Source organism: Miniopterus natalensis, chromosome 2, assembly GCF_054644295.1.
Source record: "Miniopterus natalensis isolate mMinNat1 chromosome 2, mMinNat1.hap1, whole genome shotgun sequence".
Taxonomy (NCBI): domain Eukaryota; kingdom Metazoa; phylum Chordata; class Mammalia; order Chiroptera; family Miniopteridae; genus Miniopterus; species Miniopterus natalensis.
The window spans coordinates 183,062,189-183,081,618 of NC_142082.1; the positions used below are offsets into that span (position 1 = coordinate 183,062,189).

The following is a 19,430-nucleotide window of genomic DNA, read 5'->3' on the forward strand; positions in this document are numbered from 1 at the left end:
ACCAACCAACTATTCTTAAAAAAAAAAAAAAAAGAAGACATGACAAGTGTCGGTGAGGACATGGAGAAACTAGAACCCTCACCTACTGCTGGAAGGAACAGGAAATGGTGCAGCCACTTTGAAATACAGTCTGGCGGGTCCTCAAAAGGTTAAACACAGAGTTATCACATGACCCAGTAATTCCACTCCTGTTATGCCCCAGAGAACAAAACATTAAGTCCACAAGAAGACCTGTATGTGAACGTTCACAGCAGTATTGCTTATAATAAAAAAAAAAAGTGGACACAACCTAAATGTGCATCCAGTGATGAATGATAAGTAATCATAAAGGTATAGCCTTAAAATAAAGTACTGATCCATGCCACAACATGGATGAGCCTGAAAAACAGCATGCTAAGTAAAAGAAGCCAGGCGCAAAGACCACGCACTGTCTGATTCCACTGACGAGAAATGTCCAGAACAAGCACAGTCATGGAGACAGGAAACAGGTCAGCAGCTGCTCAGGATGGAGGAGGGGACGAAGGGATGGGAGTTTACAGCTAAGGGACCCAGGGTTTCTTTCTGAGGTGATAAAATGTCCTAAAATCGACTGTGGTGATGGTTATATATGTGTGAATAGACTAAAAACCACTGAACTGTACACTTAAATAGGTGAATTGTGTGAATTACATGAATAAAGCTGTTATTTAAAAAAACAACCCATCTTACCCTTTTATATTCCCCTCCGCATTTCCCTGAGAATTTACAAACATCCCAGGGTCAGAAGGGACAAAAAAATGTAACGAGGGAGAAGAAGGCAGAGGAAGCGTGTGCCCAGCCCTGCGGATGCCCTGGATCAGGGCCGGCGCCCCGCCTTACCTGCGTCAATGGCACACGGGTAGTGGTAGCGGAAGGAGCAGCCTTTGTTGTAGCAGCCCAAGGTGGCACCTGCCTCCTGGCAGTGGGAACATTTCTGAAAGGAAAGGACGAGTCAGACATGTCAGCGTTCCAGATTCAGCCTCTCTTCCAGGCTGTCCCCAGACCCCACTGGTCAGACGTCAGCACATGTCCCTGTGGTTACAGGAGTTTGTGGCGGCAGGATGAGCGGGTCAATTTCTGACTGCCACTCACTGCCCACACATGGAGAAGGCCCAGCAGTAACGATTTAGGGCAGGCCTCACAAACACTCAAATAAACCAAAGAGAGCAACACAGTGGGTGAGGGTGAGGCCCGGGGCCCCGCCTCTGTGTTCCGATGTCCGCCCAGCAACATGCTCTCTTGAACTGTGTGTGGATCTTGCCTGTTTCCTTCTGTTGTGCAAGTCTCGGGTAGAGGAGAGGGTAAGATAGTAGAGTTATATATAAACCTTTTAGAATTAAAAGTGGAATTTGGTTTCCAATTCTTATATTTGCAAGGTTTTATTTTTATTCTACTTATCCCAATGCCCAATACAAGTATATTTCCCTTTTCAGAAAATATGGGCTCCTGTAACAGCAAATGGTATTTTTACACACAAACCCTGCTTTAAATGCACTAGGAAACCTGCCATGAATTTCTGGCCGAGTGAGACACTATTCTGTAATTGAGATCTCCTCCTTATATGGTCAGGTTTTCTTAAAGTGAGGCGCTTCTCCATCATTTCTCCGAAGTGGCCGCTCTGAGCTCTCACTCCTGTCGGCACAAGAAATGTGTCCCATCGTCAACAATCATATTCGCAAATGCCAACCACACTGGCCCACTGAGAAAGGATGCAGGCTCTTCCAATGGCCAAGGCACACCCAGGTAAGGCTACCTGGAAGATACAGGCACTTATTCCTGATTCTAGGAAACATATAAGTAAAGTGATACCTCAGCAGTCACACTTGTGGAAAGGAAAGGCTCCCCACATGCCCATACCCTCTCCAGGCAAAGAGACTAAAGGGTCTTCCCATGCAGAAGGTGCCTAGCAGGGGTCGGTGTGGCTCGCAGGCCTGCAGCAGGCAGGAATGCCTCACCTCCAAGCCACAGTGGCAGGAGCAGGACAACAGGGAGCTGGATAAAGCTCCCCCAAAGTTGATGCTGAAGGTAAAATCACACTAATGCAGAACAGGTGCTCACCATGCTTCAGGCGCTATATGCGACTGGCACGGACCAACTCATCCAGTCCTCGTAACTACCCTGTACCATCCTCCCACAGATGAGGTGCCTGAAGCACCAGAAGGGGAACTAATCTGCTCGGTGTCAGAGCCGGTCTGGGTTGACCCCAAGATTCCTCCAGAGACAAACGGGCAGGAATAGGGCTGTAAGACAAGTCCTTCCAGAGTGTTGTTTCCTCTCAGAAACAAACATCTTTCTGGGTTCATGTGCCCTCACGTCCTTGGATTACTTGGCCTAGAGTAAACCAAGGACGAGGACAGTTGGCAGCATTCTGGGTAGCCCTAGACTTCATCTTTTATCAGTGCCACAGGCACCTTTTCAGAACAAAGGACTCACCATCAACAGGGGGAGCAAGTGTGGCTGATTTGTAAGGGGGCTTCCCGCAGCCGGTCCTGCTCCACCCCTTCGGACTAAAGGAGCCTGAATAGCCAGCTCTCCAGAGGACTTGTGCTCCAGGTCATCCTCACCCTGGGTGGTGACTCTCAGACAGCAGTGATCATTTAGGAATGGGTGTGTCAAGCATTTCTGGTACAAAGTCTGCAGGGAAGGAACTTCTGGGAAAGTGTCGCCTCTCTTTTAAAAACAAGAGGCAGGAAAAGGCTACCTTCTCGCTCTGCTTCTATGATGGGATGGGATGGTGAGATCTCTAGCACCATCTTACACCTCGAGGGGACAGCTCTAAATACAAAGCTCAGCCCACTGAGGACAGAATTGACAGGACAGAGAGAACCTGGATGCTCTGTGACACTGTTGAGCACTGAATTAGCCAACCCTGGGACCACCCATCTTGACTTGTTGGGGGAGGACAAGAGAATCACCTTTAGTGTAACTTCGTAACTTGCAGTCAAAGTGCTCAGTAACTGTGATCTAAGAGGAGCACACACCAGACGCACGCTGGATGTTCCACACAGGCTACCTACTAAGAGCAGCCTGCAGAGCAGGCCCTGTCATCACCTGAGTTTACAGACAGAAAAGAGAAGCGATCAAGTTCATATCTGAACAATGTCCAGTTCCTTCCCACCTCAACACATGCTTCTCTGTCCCCTGCAGGGCATCCAAAGCTCCCTGCCCTGCAACAGCCCGCAGACCACAGATCCCATACCTTTTTCATAGAGAAAGCAAACTCATTTACATCAATAAAATGCTTACTGCAATTAAAAAGCACAATTAATTTACCACATTGTAGCCAGAGGAGAAAGACCCTGCATAGTATACTAAGGCCTAAAGAAAGAACCTTAAAGAGTTTAGTTAAGTCATTCTCAAGGTATGATCCTTGGACCAGCAGCATCAGCATCATCTGGGAACTTCTTAGAAATACAAATTTTGGGATTATGGGAAGATGGCAGAGTAGGTAGCACAAGCTCTCTGTCTCATCTAGACAACAACTGCACAGGCAGAAACTGTCTGATGTAACTACTTTGAAACTCTGAAGTCTATTGAAGGGCTGCAGCTACCCATGTCCCACTTCCATTCAAGTGGCAGGTAGCTGTGTGCACATTCCTGAAGCAGCCTGCACACAACTTGTGGGAACCAGGATGGGCAAAAAGAACCCTGTCCTCCAAGCACTGGGGATCTCTTCTCTGGCTGCTGCTTCTGATCACAGAGGTGGAGATAAAGAGGCAGGCCACCACTGTTGTTGCCCCCTCTCCCCAGCAGAAGTGACTTTCCAGGGATTAAAAAGAGTAACACTATTCCCACCCCCTGTTCATTTTTGGCTTCCTCCATTTTTGGGAGCCAGACATTAAAGACTAGGACATTCAAGAACAACTGCATATAGAGGAGAAAATAGAAAGTGAACATGCATTCCAAGGGAAAGGCTCAGGAAAGATCTGAGAAGACCTTGAGTTTACACCTCAGGTTGATCCTAGGCACAGAGACAACCTGCAACAACAACAAGTAGCAGCAAACCCTGGGGAAAGGGAAGATGTGGTTTCCAGAGTTACCACAATATTAGATTCAAATGTCCAGTATTCAACAAAAACTCACAGGCATTCAAAGAAATAGGAAAGTATGACCTATTCAAAGGAAAAAAAAATTTTTTTAAATAAAATAAATAAATCAACAGAAACCATCCCTAAAAAAAGGCCTAATGGCAGATCTACTAGACAAAGACTTTAAAAGAACTGTCTTAAAGATGCTCAAAGAACTAACGACAGATGTGGGGAAAGTAAAAAAACAATGTGTGGACAAATGAAAACATCAATAAAGAGATAGAAAACCTAAGAAGGAGCCAAAAGAAATTCTAAAGCTAAAAAGTACAATAACTAAAATAAAAATTCACAATAAGGATTCTAAGTAAGATTAGAGCAGGCAGAAAAAAGAATCTGTAAACTTGAAGATAGGAAATTACCGAGTCTGAGGAAAAACAACAACAAAGATTGAAGAAAAGTGAACAAAACCTAAGGGTCCTGTGCGACACCATTAAGCACAACACAGGATTCGTGAGAGTCCTTTAAAGAGGACAGAAAAAAGGGCAGAGATAATCTTGGAAGGAACCAATGGCCGAAAACTTCACAAATTTGTTAAAAGACATGACTATAAACATCCAAGAAGCTCAAAGACTCCAAATAAGATGAACTCAAAGAGAACCACACCAAGATGTAAAATCAAACTTGAAAAATCTAAAAAAGAGAGAATCTTGACAGAAGTGAATTGTCATAAGTGATCCTTGGTAAGATTTTCTGCAGGTCTTTCATCAGAAACTTTGGAGGCCAGCAGTGGGCCAATATATTCAAAGTGCTAACATGTGTGTGCATGCGTGCGTGTACACACTCACCCACACCCACCCACCCCTATCAACCAAGAATTCTTTATCTGGCAAAACAGTCCTTCAAGAGTGAGGGAGATATTGCCCTGGCCGGTTTGGCTCAGTGGTTAGAGTGTCAGCCTGCGACTGAGGTTCGATTTCGCCCAAGGGGCACGTACCTTGGTTGCAGGCTCTCTCTGGCCCCAGTTGGGGTGCGTACGGGAGGCAACCAATCGATGTGTCTCTCTCACATCGATGTTTCTCTCTCTCTCTCCCTTCCACTCTCTCTGGAAAAGCAATGGGAAAAATATCCTCAGTAAGGATTAAAAAAAAAAAGTGAAGGAGAGATTAAGACATTCCCAAATAAACAAAAGCTGAGTGAATTTGTGACCACTAGACCTATCCAGCAAGAAATGCTCAAGGGAGTCCTACCGGGTGAAATAAAAGGACACTAGAAGTATATCAACGCTGTATGGAGACATAAAGATCTCAATAAAGGTAAATACATGGGCAATTATAGAAGCAAGTTATTATTGTAACAATGGTTTGTAACTGTACTTTTTTTGTTTTCTACATGATTTAAGAGGCTAATACAGTTAATAATGCATTTAAAAATTATTAGTTTATGTTTTGGGGCACACAATGTATAAAGATGCATTGTGTGACAACAACTGGAGGAACTGGAGCTGTAAAGCAGAGGTTTTGTATATTATTGTAGTTACATCAATGTATGAAGGAAATAACCACATGATCATGCTCAATTGATAAACAAAAAGCATTTGACAAAATCCAACACTCTTACATTCAACAATAAAGAGGAAGAAAAAAAAAATCCAATACTCTTTTATGATAAAAACACTCAACAAAATAGGACTAGAAGGAAACTACCTCAACAAAACAAAAGCCATTTGTGAAAAACCCACAGGGAGTATCATACTCAGTAGTGAAAGACTCCAAGTTTCCTCTAAGATGAGGAACAAGCAAGAAAGTGCTTTCACCACTTCCATTCAACACAGCACTGGAATTTCTAGCCAGAACAACTGGGAAAGAAAAGGTATCCAAACTGAAAAGGAATAAAATTGTCTTCTGTTTGCAGATGATCTGATCTTATATACAGAAAACTCTAAAGAGCCCACAAAAAACCTATGAGAACTAATAAGTAAATCCGGCAAAGTAGCAGGGTAAAAAGTTAACACACAAAGTCAGATGCGTTTCTACACATGCACAACGAACAATCTGAAAAGGAAATTACAAAGACAGCTGATTCTCAATAGCATCGAAAAGAATAAAATACCCAGGAATTAACTAAGGAAGTGGAAGACCTGACAATGAAAACTACAAAACACTGCTTAAAGAAATTAAAGAAGACATGAATAAATAAAAACACACTCTATGTTCATGGGTTAGAAGACTTAATATTATTAAAATGCCAGTACTACCTACAGTGACCTGCAATTCCTATCAAAATCCCAATGACTTTTTTTTTCCAAAAATAGAAAAATGTATCCTAAAATTCTTACTAAATCTCAAGAGACCTTGAATAGCCAAAATAATACTGAAAAAGAACAAAAGTGGAAGATTCGTACTTCCTGATTTCAAAACTTACAGCATAACTGCAATAATCAACAGTGTGGCACTGGCAGGGAACAGAACAGAGTCAAAAATAAACCATCGAAGACATGGTCAAATAATTTTTGACAGGGTGTCAAGATCATTCAATGGGTAAAAAGACAGTGTTTTCAACAAATGGTGCTGGAAAACTGGATATCCACATGCAAAAGACTGAAGGACCCTTCCCTAAAACCACAGACAAAAGTTAACTCAAAATAGATCAAAGACCTAAATGTAAGACATAAAACAATAAAACTCTTAGAGAAAACATAGGACAAAAGCTTCATAAAAATGGACTTGGCAATAATTTTGGGATTGTGACAACAAAGACCCATGTAACGAAAGAAAAAAATAGACAATCTGACTTCATGAAAGTTAAAAAAATTTGTGCATCAAAAGACATCAAGAAAGTAAAAAGGCAACAGAATGGGAAAAAATATTAGCAAATCACATAGAGGATAAGGGATTAATCTCCAGAATACATAAAGAACTCCTAAAACTCAAGAGCAACAACAAAACCCATTTTAAAAATGGGCAAAGGACTTGAATAGCCATTTCTCCTAAGATATACAAATGTGAAGATAAGCACATGTAAAGATGCTCAGCATAGATTATCATTAGGGAAATACAAATCAAAAGATACCACTCCACATCCATCAGAATAGCTACCATCAAAACAAAAACCAAAACAAAAGAAAAAACACACACAAGTACTGGCAAAGCCCGGTAGAAGTTGGAACGAACTCCTGCACACTTGCTGTAATGAAAATTTGTACAGTTGCTGTGGGAAATGGTATGGTGGTTCCTCAAAGTTAAAAAAAGAACTACCACCTCAACCAGCAATTCCATGTGCCAGGCGCCAAAGACAGGCTAGAAAACCTTCTCTCTCTAATACCCGGTTTTTATTCTCCCCTTCTATACCCAATCAACATCCAGGCCAATACCACTTCTAACTAGATTTTTATTCTTTACTTTTCACCTGAAGAAACTAGTTACACTATCATTCTCCCATAATGCAAGTAACATAACAGTCACTGCAGAGCTAAATGCCCTTTGTTTTTGACCCCACTGTTGCTACAAGTTCAACGATACTCACTCCTAGGAGAAGTCCACCCAACACTGGCCTGCACACAAATCAGACACACAGCTGGGGCTTTATGGTTTCTAAATCAGGGTGTTTTTCAAGCAAGCAACAACCCAATCTCAACAGTGAATTTTTCACTTATCAAAAGGAATAAAAGTTATTTTTAGGCAACTCGGACAAGAGCCCTGCTTTTATTGACACTGTAATCTTGGGAATTAAGTGATAAAATGTATGCTTAGTTTTAGGACATGTCTGAACAACAGAAAGTGGCCAAACACCCACCCTGATCCTTACACCAGCCCTGTCACTGTCCCAGAGGCAGGAGTCGAATCACCTAAGAGCAGTTTTATCCATACCCAACGGAAGTGCCCCAGGAGAACTGTGCCTCTTCATTCACAGAAAGGCTTTTTCCTGAGTTGTAACTGTGACCTGAATAAAGGCTCTGTTTAATAAGCATCTCCAAGCAGCCTCAGAGCACCAATGCATTTGGGTCAGAGTATTATTAGGGCTGGTGATGATCAGTTCTGTTCGAGCCTTAAAGATCACATACGAAATGGCTTTTATTCAGCACTGCACACACTTCTGCTCATGCTTACAGTATTATTCATGTTTGTCTACCTCTCCTAAACTGTGAGCTTCATTCTGTGTCCCCAGGGCCTGGCACACTGTAGGAACCGTAAATGTGGGCTAATGGAATGAACGCAAGGTTTGACAAATTGGAGAGCTTGGAGAAAACTAACAAGGCTGCTCCTCAATGTGAGTTAAAAAGCTGAGGCTGGTAGAGCCTGGAGAATGTGGAACAAGGTGTGTGTTAATTTTCGGCCAACGGCAAGAGCTTTCTTTCCCTTTTAATTAAGCCTTCTATATCTAGGACAGAAGCCGCTGCTGCTGAACCATGGACTCTAGCTCTAAGCCAGCAACATGGTCTACATACAAGCAGCTAGCTACCCTTTGAGGCCCTGAAAGCATCTTTCTTTGATGCGACTGCACCTATCAATTTTCCTTCAGGGGCACTTCAAGGTGTTGGTTAAAAGCAAAACATACAAAACCCTCTCTATGTTTTGGGTCCCTGCTTCCTTAGAGCTAGATAACCTCATGTTCCCTCACGAAAGCTCACGAGACAGGCCTAGGCACCTGCTGCTGCTTGCCATGCTCAGGCTCAGGAGAAGTGCTGGGCAACGGCCTCTGGAAACTTCATCACAGCCCAGAGCACCACCTGGCTTCAGAGTCAACCCTGGAGGCCAGAGAGCTGCCCAGCTCTTCTCAGGTCCGTTTACTCAATGCTATGAGAGGCACGGCCTGTGGTTTTCAAAGCTGCATTTATGTCCTGTAGCTGTTCCAGCAAAAGCACCAACTTCAGAAACTGAATCCATGAAATGCACACCTTAATAAAGCACGATGATACCAGTTTAAATGCCAGCCAGTCACGTTAGCAGCCTTCTCTGGCCGGCGGCTGTGTACCTGAAGACATTGGCCCAGGTCCGACTGGCTTTTTAGAGTCAATGTGGACGGTCTCATGTGAATGATGACCAGTGTGAAGCAGCCCAAGGGCCACAAGGGTGTCAGCTCTTGTGTGAAAGCCAAAACCAAAGTTACCCCATCAATTTATCATCTGTAAAATGGGGATAACCATATTCACCCTGCCTTCCTTATAGAGTTATATGAAATAACTGTGAAAGTGTTTTATAAACTAGAATGAGTTACATAATTGTTATGACTTAACTAAGACAAAGTTAAAAGATTATTTTTTGGAACTAATCTTCTCCCTTAGAATCCTGCCTGAAGACGCGGAGCCCAGGTGGGCTTGAACATCTGCTGGCACCATCTTTTCATAGGTTAGTTGCTGTGTGTATGTTTCAACACTATTTCACCTCTGAGGGCACTGGCGACAGGGTCAGCTCTTGGCCAAATCCCTGAACACTGCATCTCTCAGCTACTCTTCAGCCTTTCACTGTTTCCCCTCCTAATTCTATCCTGAACGATACAGATTAATGGGAATTACTTTTAAAGTTTTGCGAAGCACTTTTGCATTGGTGCTAAATAAACAGGGAATAAAATTACACACAACCAAGCAAATTAAACACTAGCAGGAGGTCAAAAGCATGGAAACCTCCCCCCAAAGGCATACTGAGCGCAAGCAGAACAGCGCCCGCAGGCTGGTCTGTTCTCCAGATACTGCCCTGCGTGTTGTGCCGAGAGCAGACCCAGGCTGCCTGTGACCATGTCTGTCACCTGCCATGTGCTCCTAGCCAAGGTTCTCCCAGCCCATCCTCACCCTTGCTATGCAACCCCATTCACTCACATTAGAATAATACAGAATAATTTCTACCTGCTGCCAAGAGGGGGGCTGAGGCCCAGCAGGTGGTACTGCTCCTCAGTACACCTGGAGCCTAACAGTCCATTGCCTCTGCCCGAGGGGCAAGGGACACACATATACAAACCTTCTTCAATCCAATCATCGTCTTTCAGATATAATTATCTGGAATAAAATTATCCATTTAGACCCGTTCCCCTCCTAGAAAACTCCCAATCAAAAAGAGGTTCTGCTGCTGACCCTGAAAACTACTAACTTCTTTGGGAAAGCTTTTCAAACCACATTATAAACCTTTAATAAGTGTCCTTGTGGCTAAATGAGTGGGGGTTGAGGGGTGGCTGAGCTGGGAGTAGAGCAGAATGTATGACAGCATGACCAAGGTCAAAATTTAAGTGCAGTAGCCTGGCAGCGTCTCCCGCTGCATTCCTAGCCTTTTCTGATCCACGAGGAAAGCTTGTTCCCTGAATTCCCTTCCCGCTATCTCTGAACTCGCAGGTGGGTTTGCAGTGGAGTCACGATGTTCTGAATCAGGCTAGAAGGCTTGGGATTAAAGGCCTTTTTCGTCATTAACAATGTCCTTCCTTGTTTTTCTGCACTTCACCTGTCTAACAGATGGGCCAGAATTTAGCCAAAAAGTTGAGCCTGTGAAGAATATATTCAGAGTAGACATGCCTTTCAAAAATGAATGTGTTCATTTCACCATTTGGGAAACAAATAATGAGAACTTATCAGGTCTAAGATGCAGCTGGGGAAGGTGTCTTCCTCTAGCAGATTTTAACACATACATCTCCTTTTGCTGTTTTACAAATCCAGACTTTCACATGCTAGGTGTGTGGGACGTAAGGTGCATCTCCAGCCGGTGTGAAGGTGATCAGGGCTAACAGAGGTACAAAGCTAGGCTGGTGTTTCTTTACAGAACCATAAAATGTGAGTTTTTCCACTGAATATGAAGAAAGGATTGTGACTTCCTAACAAGCTATTCTTGGGGCTTTTATTAATTTGTCAATTTATTAATTTGTCTTATTAATATGTCAATTCTGAATCCACAGCATAAAGCTGAAAAGCTCAGAAACTGAAAACACGGGCCAGAAGAAAATGGGTAAGAACTCACTGTGGTGCTTATGGGCTCAGTTTTCTCTCCTCCTTCCCTTCCTCTAATAGGCTGGTTCTCCAAAGGCTGTGCCAGAGCAGACGACCAAGGTGCCTCTGATTCTCAGTGGTCTTTGCTCTGACACTCAAGTTTCCTTAAATGGTTTCAATTTCAGAAATGGAATAATCTTCCCTTTCTGTTCATTTGACAAATTATTCTTGCATGCCTGTGCGAGGCAGAGGGGCTGAACTGAGGGTGGCAAGTCCATCTAGTGTCTGCCCTTGGGGAATTTACAGAATGGTCCAGTAAAAAACCAAACTGAACTGTTATGATGTAAACAGTACTTCAGAGCTTACAGGTCCAGTGAGACCTGGTTAAGGTCAGAGCAGCATTCTTGTTGCTTGAGCACAGTGGAGAGACAACTAGTAGGAATTACTCAGGCAGAGGGGGAAGGGGACGCGGCCAGGGCAGAGGGAACACAATGGAATGAGAACTTGGTGTGCAGGGCCGACACACTGGAGGCGATTCTGAAGGGGTCCACAGCAGTCCTGGGTCAGGGACCATGGAAGAGTTTGGGTGGGTGTGTGTAAATGCATGCAAAAGGCTGTATCTACAGGCGCCGTGGAGATAAAACCAACAGGACTTGGTGATGAGCTGCACCCGGGGTCGGTGTGACAGAGAGCGCTGGAGGGCAGTGCTGCCACACAATGGAAGGGGGGCCCTTTAGGCATCAGTGCAGCAGGATTCCAAGGAAGAGAGGACACAGGTGGTCCCCTCTCCATTTACAGAATAGAATGTTCTGGACTTAGAGCAAAATTTTAACTGGAATTATCAGCAATAGGTTTCATTTCAAATGACATTTGGTGGGTAACTGAAGGTAGGGCTAGACACCCTTTATGTAGCACCCCAGCCCACACCATGTTGAATTAAACTGGCTATTCTCTATTGCCTCAGAGTGATGGCTCTATTATTAGGTATATTCTTGTAAGATGCTAGGTAGAGACTAAGCTTTATCAAAGTGACCCCAAGATAAACTTAAAACTTGCTTTTAAAAAATAAACCTCTGGCCCTGGCCAGTGTGGCTCAGTTGGTTGGGCGCAGTCGCATGCACCAAAGGGTTGCCGGCTAAACTCCTGGTCAGGGCAAAGGCCAGGGCTGCATGCTCAATCCCCATTAGGGGGTGTGGGAGGCGGCCAATCAATAGTTCTCTCCCTCTCCCTCACTCTCTCTAAAAATCAATAAAACCATTAAAAAAAAAAAAATCTCTGGTAGCAAGCTGTTTTTCTTACCATTTCTTGTTTATCCTAGAGTAGAAGGAAGAAAAAAATCTAGTTAAATACGTTCCAGTTAGCTGCTATCTCCTGTATCTGCCTTCCTTACATGCAGTGGGGTTATGTTGCTCTTGGTTCCTGCCTCAAACACAGCAGTCTAAAAGGAGACAGATTAGCAATGAGGGGGAGGGGGAGAGGGGAGAGGGGAGAGGGGAGAGGGGAGAGGGGAGAGGGGAGAGGGGAGAGGGGAGAGGGGAGAGGGGAGAGGGGAGAGGGGAGAGGGGAGAGGGGAGAGGGGAGAGGGGAGAGGGGAGAGGGGAGAGGGGAGAGGGGAGAGGGGAGAGGGGAGAGGGGAGAGGGGAGAGGGGAGAGGGGAGAGGGGAGAGGGGAGAGGGGAGAGGGGAGAGGGGAGAGGGGAGAGGGGAGAGGGGAGAGGGGAGAGGGGAGAGGGGAGAGGGGAGAGGGGAGAGGGGAGAGGGGAGAGGGGAGAGGGAGACGGAGGGCTGGGGTGGAGGCGGTTCTGGGAGCTCCTTGCTCCCGCAGAACCGTCCAGCAGGACTGTGCTGGCTGTGGACCTGCAGCCGGGGCTCCAGGAGAGGAAGGAGGAGCTTGGGTCAGTTAAGTCATTTAAGGGTCGATCTTCTCAACAGTACACTGGGGATGATACCCAGCTGGGGGGGGGGGCCGGGGAGAGCAGAGTGGAGAGTCTCTTAAGATAATTAATGAGGGCAACACTCCTCGCCCCAACCCAGACCCTGAATGGGCTTGACAATGAAGGACAAGAATAGTTTTTAAATGAAATGCAGGGTTATTCCTAAGATACCGGGTATAAAAATGGAAGAAAAAAAAGTCCCATCAGTGATTCCACCCAGGACAAAAGGCCCCCTGAATAACCGAGGCCTGGGCTTATGTGCAAGGCCATGGGACGTGGGAGGCGAGGAGCACAGACATCAGGGCTGGCTTTGAAAACAATCTACTCCTAGTGATTAAACTTAAACCCAGCAATGCTGCAACTTACATGCACTTGTTCTGAATGTTCACCTTATTATTAGAGCATTTTTACAGGTTAGGTCCAGTATTTACCCACACTTTATTCCCACCCTCAACTACCTGTTTTAATACAGACAATTTTTATTGATGATAATGTTTTCTAGACAAGTACTAGTACAGGGACTAGGAATTATTTCTACCAAGGTGTCCACAGAGCTGAAACAACTTAGAATGATCACACATGGAATGACCCTCAACTGTGGGTGTGATGGGCACAGATGTCGGCTACTGGCTGTGGTTTTGCTTTTTAAATTCTTACCAAAGGACATGTTTTTTCATCAATTTTAGAGAGAAAGGAAGGGCGAGAGGGAGAGAGGGATAGAAGGGGAGGTGAGAGAGAAGAATATCGATGTAAGAGAGAAACATCGATCGGTTGCCTCCTGCACGTGCCCCAACCAGGAATGGAACCTGCAACCTTTTGGTGTATGGGATGACACTCCAACCAGCCTGAACCTCACTGTGGGTTTTAAATGTTTTAGAATTCCCTAACTCTAATTCTCCTGGGTTTAGTCTTCAGGTTCAGCAATAATAAATTTATGGAGGCAAACAAAGCAAAATAAAGCAATTTCCCAAATAAAATGCTTCCACTTGCCACAATCTAAATTAATATCAGTCTTTACCTCCACCTTCTAGAATATTAAAGTGTTACAGTAAAGATTTGGTTTAATCATTTTGTCTTGCACAAAATGTATACTGTTAATATCCATTCTTCAGAACTCTATCAAAGAGTCAGCCCAGGTTTCACTAGGGAGGCTTCTCGGGCAGGCCAGATCCAGGTCTCCGCCTGAAACAACTTGCGCTTTATCTAACCTGGTTGCATGTACTCCACTAAAATAATTCTCATCAGAGGTTTTCTTTTGTAACAGGAGAAGGAAGCTGTAACTTTATTGAAAACATCATATACTTTGTCTAGGAGAGTTTTCACACATTAAAAAAAGGGATTTGTGCTCTTTAAGAAGCTAAAAAGGAAGGGCTGGGAATTCAGGAGGTTTCGGACAGTAATTAGCACGTTCACCGTTCACCGAGGACCAGAGAGAAAAGGCTGGAATCCAGCAGGAATGGGAGCCCCTAGCCCTGAGAGAAGAGAACAGCCTTTCCTCCAAGTATGGAGATAAACGCTTACAGACAGTTCAACAAGCGGAAATTTAGGCTGCATATATTTAGACTATGTACTAGCTTATTTTTATTTTGCTCAAACCATGGTCTGGCTTATATAGAGAAATGATTACGTGCTGTGCTTTCTAAATCTAAAAAGGTTCCATGTAAAAGCAATTACCTGCCCGGAAAGTGACTTGGTATAATCCTGCCTCTCTCCCCAGCTCACCCACCACTTTCTGGAAGTGGGTCTAAACTTCTAGAAAGCCAACTATGGGTGCTGCTCATCTGAGAGGCACCCAGATTTAACTTTTTATTATTTTAGTAGCAAAAATGACAAATTTACTGCCACAATAGGCCCCTTTTAACAAAATCTCAAATATGCGCATCTTATGCTGGAACACAAATCTTCACAGAAGCTCCAAACTCTTGGCTCTGGAGGGCTTTCTTCTTACCTTTACTGCCTCGCTTCCTACTTGCCCAGATCGACTTCCAACCTCAACCCCACCACTCCTTTCATCTGCTCATCCTCTTGACTGAACTGAGTATTTATATTCAAGGCCTACTCGGGCAAAGCCACCCCATTCCCGAAAGTTCAAGGGCAGGGGCGACCTGAAAAAGAACAGACAGCAGAGGCGCTTTTATATGGGGCAAAATTCCAGCAGAAAGGAACGTGAAAAACTAGCAGCCTTGGCAGAGTTCAGCTCCTGTCAATGCAAGGATCCAAGGGGTCACTGGTCCCCACACCCTAGAGCTGGCCTGCCAGATCCGCTGACCCTCTCTGCAGGTTTGTTTACAGGGTCACTTAATGAGGTGATAATGTGTGAGATACCTCACAGGGCCTTTCAGGTCACCCCATTCCCACAGCAGTGCTTTTAACCCCCATGCCTTTTCTTCCCAGAAACCCTGCACTGGAAGGAAAAACCTGGTCCAAACCTAGACTGGGAGCTTTGGTACCAAAGTTAGTGGACTAGCTTACAATCTATGCAGCATCCCTGGTGTTTCTTATCCCCAAGAAAGTTTAAGAACTATTGGTTCGATCCATCTACATAGATATGGACATTTTTTTCTTCGTTTCTGTTTTAGAAACTTAATCCCAGAGTAGGAAGATACTCAGGAAGAGGCCAACCCTCACTTCAATAGCTAAAGAAAATGGAAACTTGCAAGTAACAGGTCCAGGATTAGAAATCTTGATTAAATTCAACACTCACCTCCCCCACTCCCAATTTTTAAATTGTCAATCAACTGTCTTGACATGTCCCGTTTTATTCCATTAAGATGCTACTGTGCTGACAGAGGATGATGGTTTGGCCCAGTGGGGTGATGATGAAGATGAGAAGAACTTGAGTTGTTTAGGAAATAGAAACAGGATATACTGACTGCCTGGACGGAAGAAATGGGAAGGGGAGGAGTCTAAGATAGCGTCAAGGTTTTTGGTTGGGCAGAGGAGGACATTGGTTTTGAGTGAGGCCAGTGGGCAGCTGGATAGACAGATCTGGAACTTGTGTTGTAAGTCATTTGGCCATGTTTTCATACAGTAACTGTTTCTCTCCCTTCTTCTGAGTCAAAGTGGAGGCTGTCCTCTAGATGGACAGTCCAGGACAACAATCACCAGTGTTAGGAGCCTGGGGACTAACCTCTGAACCTCACATTTTTCTCTCAAGGGGCACACACTGAAACACACCACCAGCAAAACCTTGCGCAGGTGCCCCTTGTGATGAAGTCAGACCTGTGGCAATGCCCCCGGCATACAGTGCCTCACATAGAACTACCAGGATAAGCACTTAGGACACTGCAGGCCGTCTATCTCTCATCTGTTAATTTCTTTTCTGAAACTATAAAGTAGCATATAGAAAAAACTGTCATTCAGTCTCACTACCAAAACATTTTAACATCTGTCTTCAATTTTTTATACAAAGATTAAAACTCTGCCCGGCCAGTGTTGCTCAGTGGTTGAGCGTCAACCCATGAACCAGGAGATCATGGTTCAATTCCCAGTCAGGTCACATGCCCGGGTTGTGGGCTTAATCCCCAGTAGGGGGCAGGTGATCAATGACTCTCTCATTGATGTTTCTATCTCTTTATCCCTGTTTCTTCCTCTCTCTCTAAAGTCAATAAAAACATATTAAAAATTTCTAACCAGCATGGTGACAAATGATTTCCAATTATTACATGCTTTTAAAAATAAATAATTTAAATGGTGTCCAAAGGCCCACCTCCTACCACTGGACATTACATCTCTTTCTTAAGAAAGTCTGCTAGTCACAGGTGCACTTGTACTGATCAGCCTTGTGTCAGGCACCTCGGTGGGCTCAGGGCTGATGCTGTCCCCAGGGAACTAATCTAGGGAGGAAGACAGTCAAAATACATGGTGCTAAGTGGGGACACAGGTATAATGAGAGTGCTGGGACTTGCTGCCTGGGGAACCAGGTGACAGGTGAGCTGGTTTCAAAAAGTCTCGTGTCAGCACACAAACTTTCGTTTTTGAGGGCTGCCCTTTTAAAGCATTAATGTATTTTGATTCCTTCCAGAGGGACCTCTACCTAGAGACAAGTAAAGAGAACCATCTGGCAATTATCCTATTTCTTACCTTGATGAACTACTATCCCAACCAAACCAGCTTTAAGAAGTTTTTGAAAATTTTTTTTAAAAAAAGACACATACACACCACCCCCCCCCAACCAAAACCAAAATAACTTTCAAGCAAACCAAGGGTCTATGCCTCACATATGTTTGAACCAAGATTAAACTTCACAGACACTGTTTTCAAAGTCTGGAACCACCTGAATCTCGATGGAGCCAGTCATAGTGAATATGCCTGAGAGTTGTTAAATGAACATACATTTCACTAGACACTCTACCATTAGCTGCCTAGAGTAACATGTGAGAAATGAAATGCCTCCAAAGTTAATGTTACTGCAGCTGGGTCCCACTCCCATCGGAAGGGACCAGCACCACTTCAGACGTGACGTTTATTCCAGCTGGAAATTTGTTCTATTGCTGACCTTGGTCTCATGCATCTGCTTCGGTGGCAGTTCTTCCGTTCTATTCTCATACAGCACATTACTTTACCACAGCATGCTGCCAACACATTCAAATCAGTGTCAGCTCAGAAGCTTATGCAGCCCAAACCACGCCACTGTACCTGGCTTACAGGGACAGGGTCATATGGGGCTGGATTTTCTCTTCAGTTTAATTTCTACCCAAAAAGTTTAATGACTAGACACATCTTTACTAAAATGACATGTGAGAACACCTTCTAGACCAGACACCAACCTGTAATACTTACTTCCTTTAAAATGACTTCAACTCAAAGCCTCCAGGAATAGTTTAGTAACCACCAAGGAAGTTACCTAATCTCCAGCGAGGTTAATTTTACCCTTAATAGTCCTCTGCCATCATCCTATTTATAGGTGATAAGGCTTTATCTAAGAGCTCTCCTAATGTCTCATTTAGGTGGCACTCCTGAAGAAAGAACTTCCATACATCTGAATTTTCCAGATAATTAAAGTTACTCAAGCTAGGAAAACTATGCACAGAAAAATAACAACAAATTGAGAAGAAAGAGTAAAATTCCAAATTAATGATCAATGGACATACAACAATAAAATAGGAAACAACAGCAAAATCAGCAACACAAGAAACAAAATAAAAAAGAAATAAATATTTAAGAAGAACATCCAATGCCACTGAGGTTTTATAAACATGGGTTCACATGTACCTGTGGATGATCACAGCTCACTGTGATCCTTTCTGAGAAAGCCACAAGATAATGCCTATCAAAACCCACAAAATGTTCACACTTTTTGACTTAGCAGTTCAACATCTGAAAATTCCCCCCCAAATAAAACTCCATGAATAAAAATGTCTACTGCTGCATGAAAGATAGTAAATTAACTGGAAACCTCAGTGTCCAACAGTGCAGGAATACTTGGATAAATATTAAAACAAATCCCAAAGACTAATATGAAAATTAAAATTACAAAATTAAGCGAAAACCCCACACAGGTTTGTCCCCACAGCACGATGGGGGAGCCTCAGTCTCATCTGGCAGCCTGAGGAGACCTGCCTCAGAGGACTGTTTTGAGGTTTAAATGTAACAATTCATGGACAGTGCTTTGAAAACAATAAATGTTGGCAATTGCTATTACAATATTATTGTATCTAGTAGAATAAGCACATGGACAAAACCTAAAAAAGAAGCAAATCTGCTGGGTTATCAGAATTGTGATTGACTGGCTTACAGTTCTATTAGTTTTATAATATGAGTAACACTGTCACTAGTTACCTTTATGTAAACAATCCATAGCACCTTCATAAAAGGTATTTCATGTTCCAGTGCCTCCTCCAGACCCTGTGGCCACCCTGTCATGCCTTCTCTTCCTGTGCCCTTCCCCATGTTTCCCGTGCAGGGACTGCCTGGGGCAGGGCCTGCTTTCTGTATGAATCACACAAAGCTTCCTGACCAGGGCCAGGGCCAGGGCTTCCCCTCACACGCCAGCAGTGGGACCAGGCCCAAGGCTCATCCGTCATGAGATGAGCTACGGTCCCTCACAGCACGCCAACTTCAGATCTGTATTGGTTTTCTAGCAAGGACTTAAGATATTTATTGAATTGAAATGAATATCCACTTTGACATGCTATTTGACACTGTTGGCTCTTTTAACATATTAGCGATAATGAATTTGCATCACAGGAATGATCTCCCTACACCTAAAAGAAACAAAGAAACATTGTAGGAATATTAAAAGTCTCCCAATTTGTCCTGATTTATTCTGTAAGATAACATAAGCAATAAAATTCAGAACTGCAAATTTCACGTGAGATTCCTTAGAATTTAGAAAAGCCAAATTCTGAGTTTAGTCTCAAGATCATCATGTAGTGGTAAAAAAGGAGAGATAAGTGTTAAGAATAAGAGGTAGTAAGATAATTACACAATTTTGTGTTATACGCTAGAAGTCATGGGAAGAGAGGTGAGCAGGCCTGGTGCCTTGACGTGTAATGCAGATAGGCTGTGCCAGAAGTGTGAGCTCTGATAACAAAGACCAAGTAAC

General features: G+C 43.8%; 1 protein-coding gene across 2 annotated transcripts in view; it reads right to left on the minus strand.

The window, feature by feature from the left end:
* TCF20 (transcription factor 20) overlaps positions 1–19,430 on the minus strand; it is a 43,402-nt gene that overhangs the window by 12,966 nt on the left and 11,006 nt on the right. For both annotated transcript variants that reach the window (XM_016210253.2, XM_016210254.2), the window contains exon 2: positions 859–952. In XM_016210253.2, the coding sequence (XP_016065739.2) occupies positions 859–952 (94 nt within the window). The remainder of the gene's footprint in view (positions 1–858; positions 953–19,430) is intronic.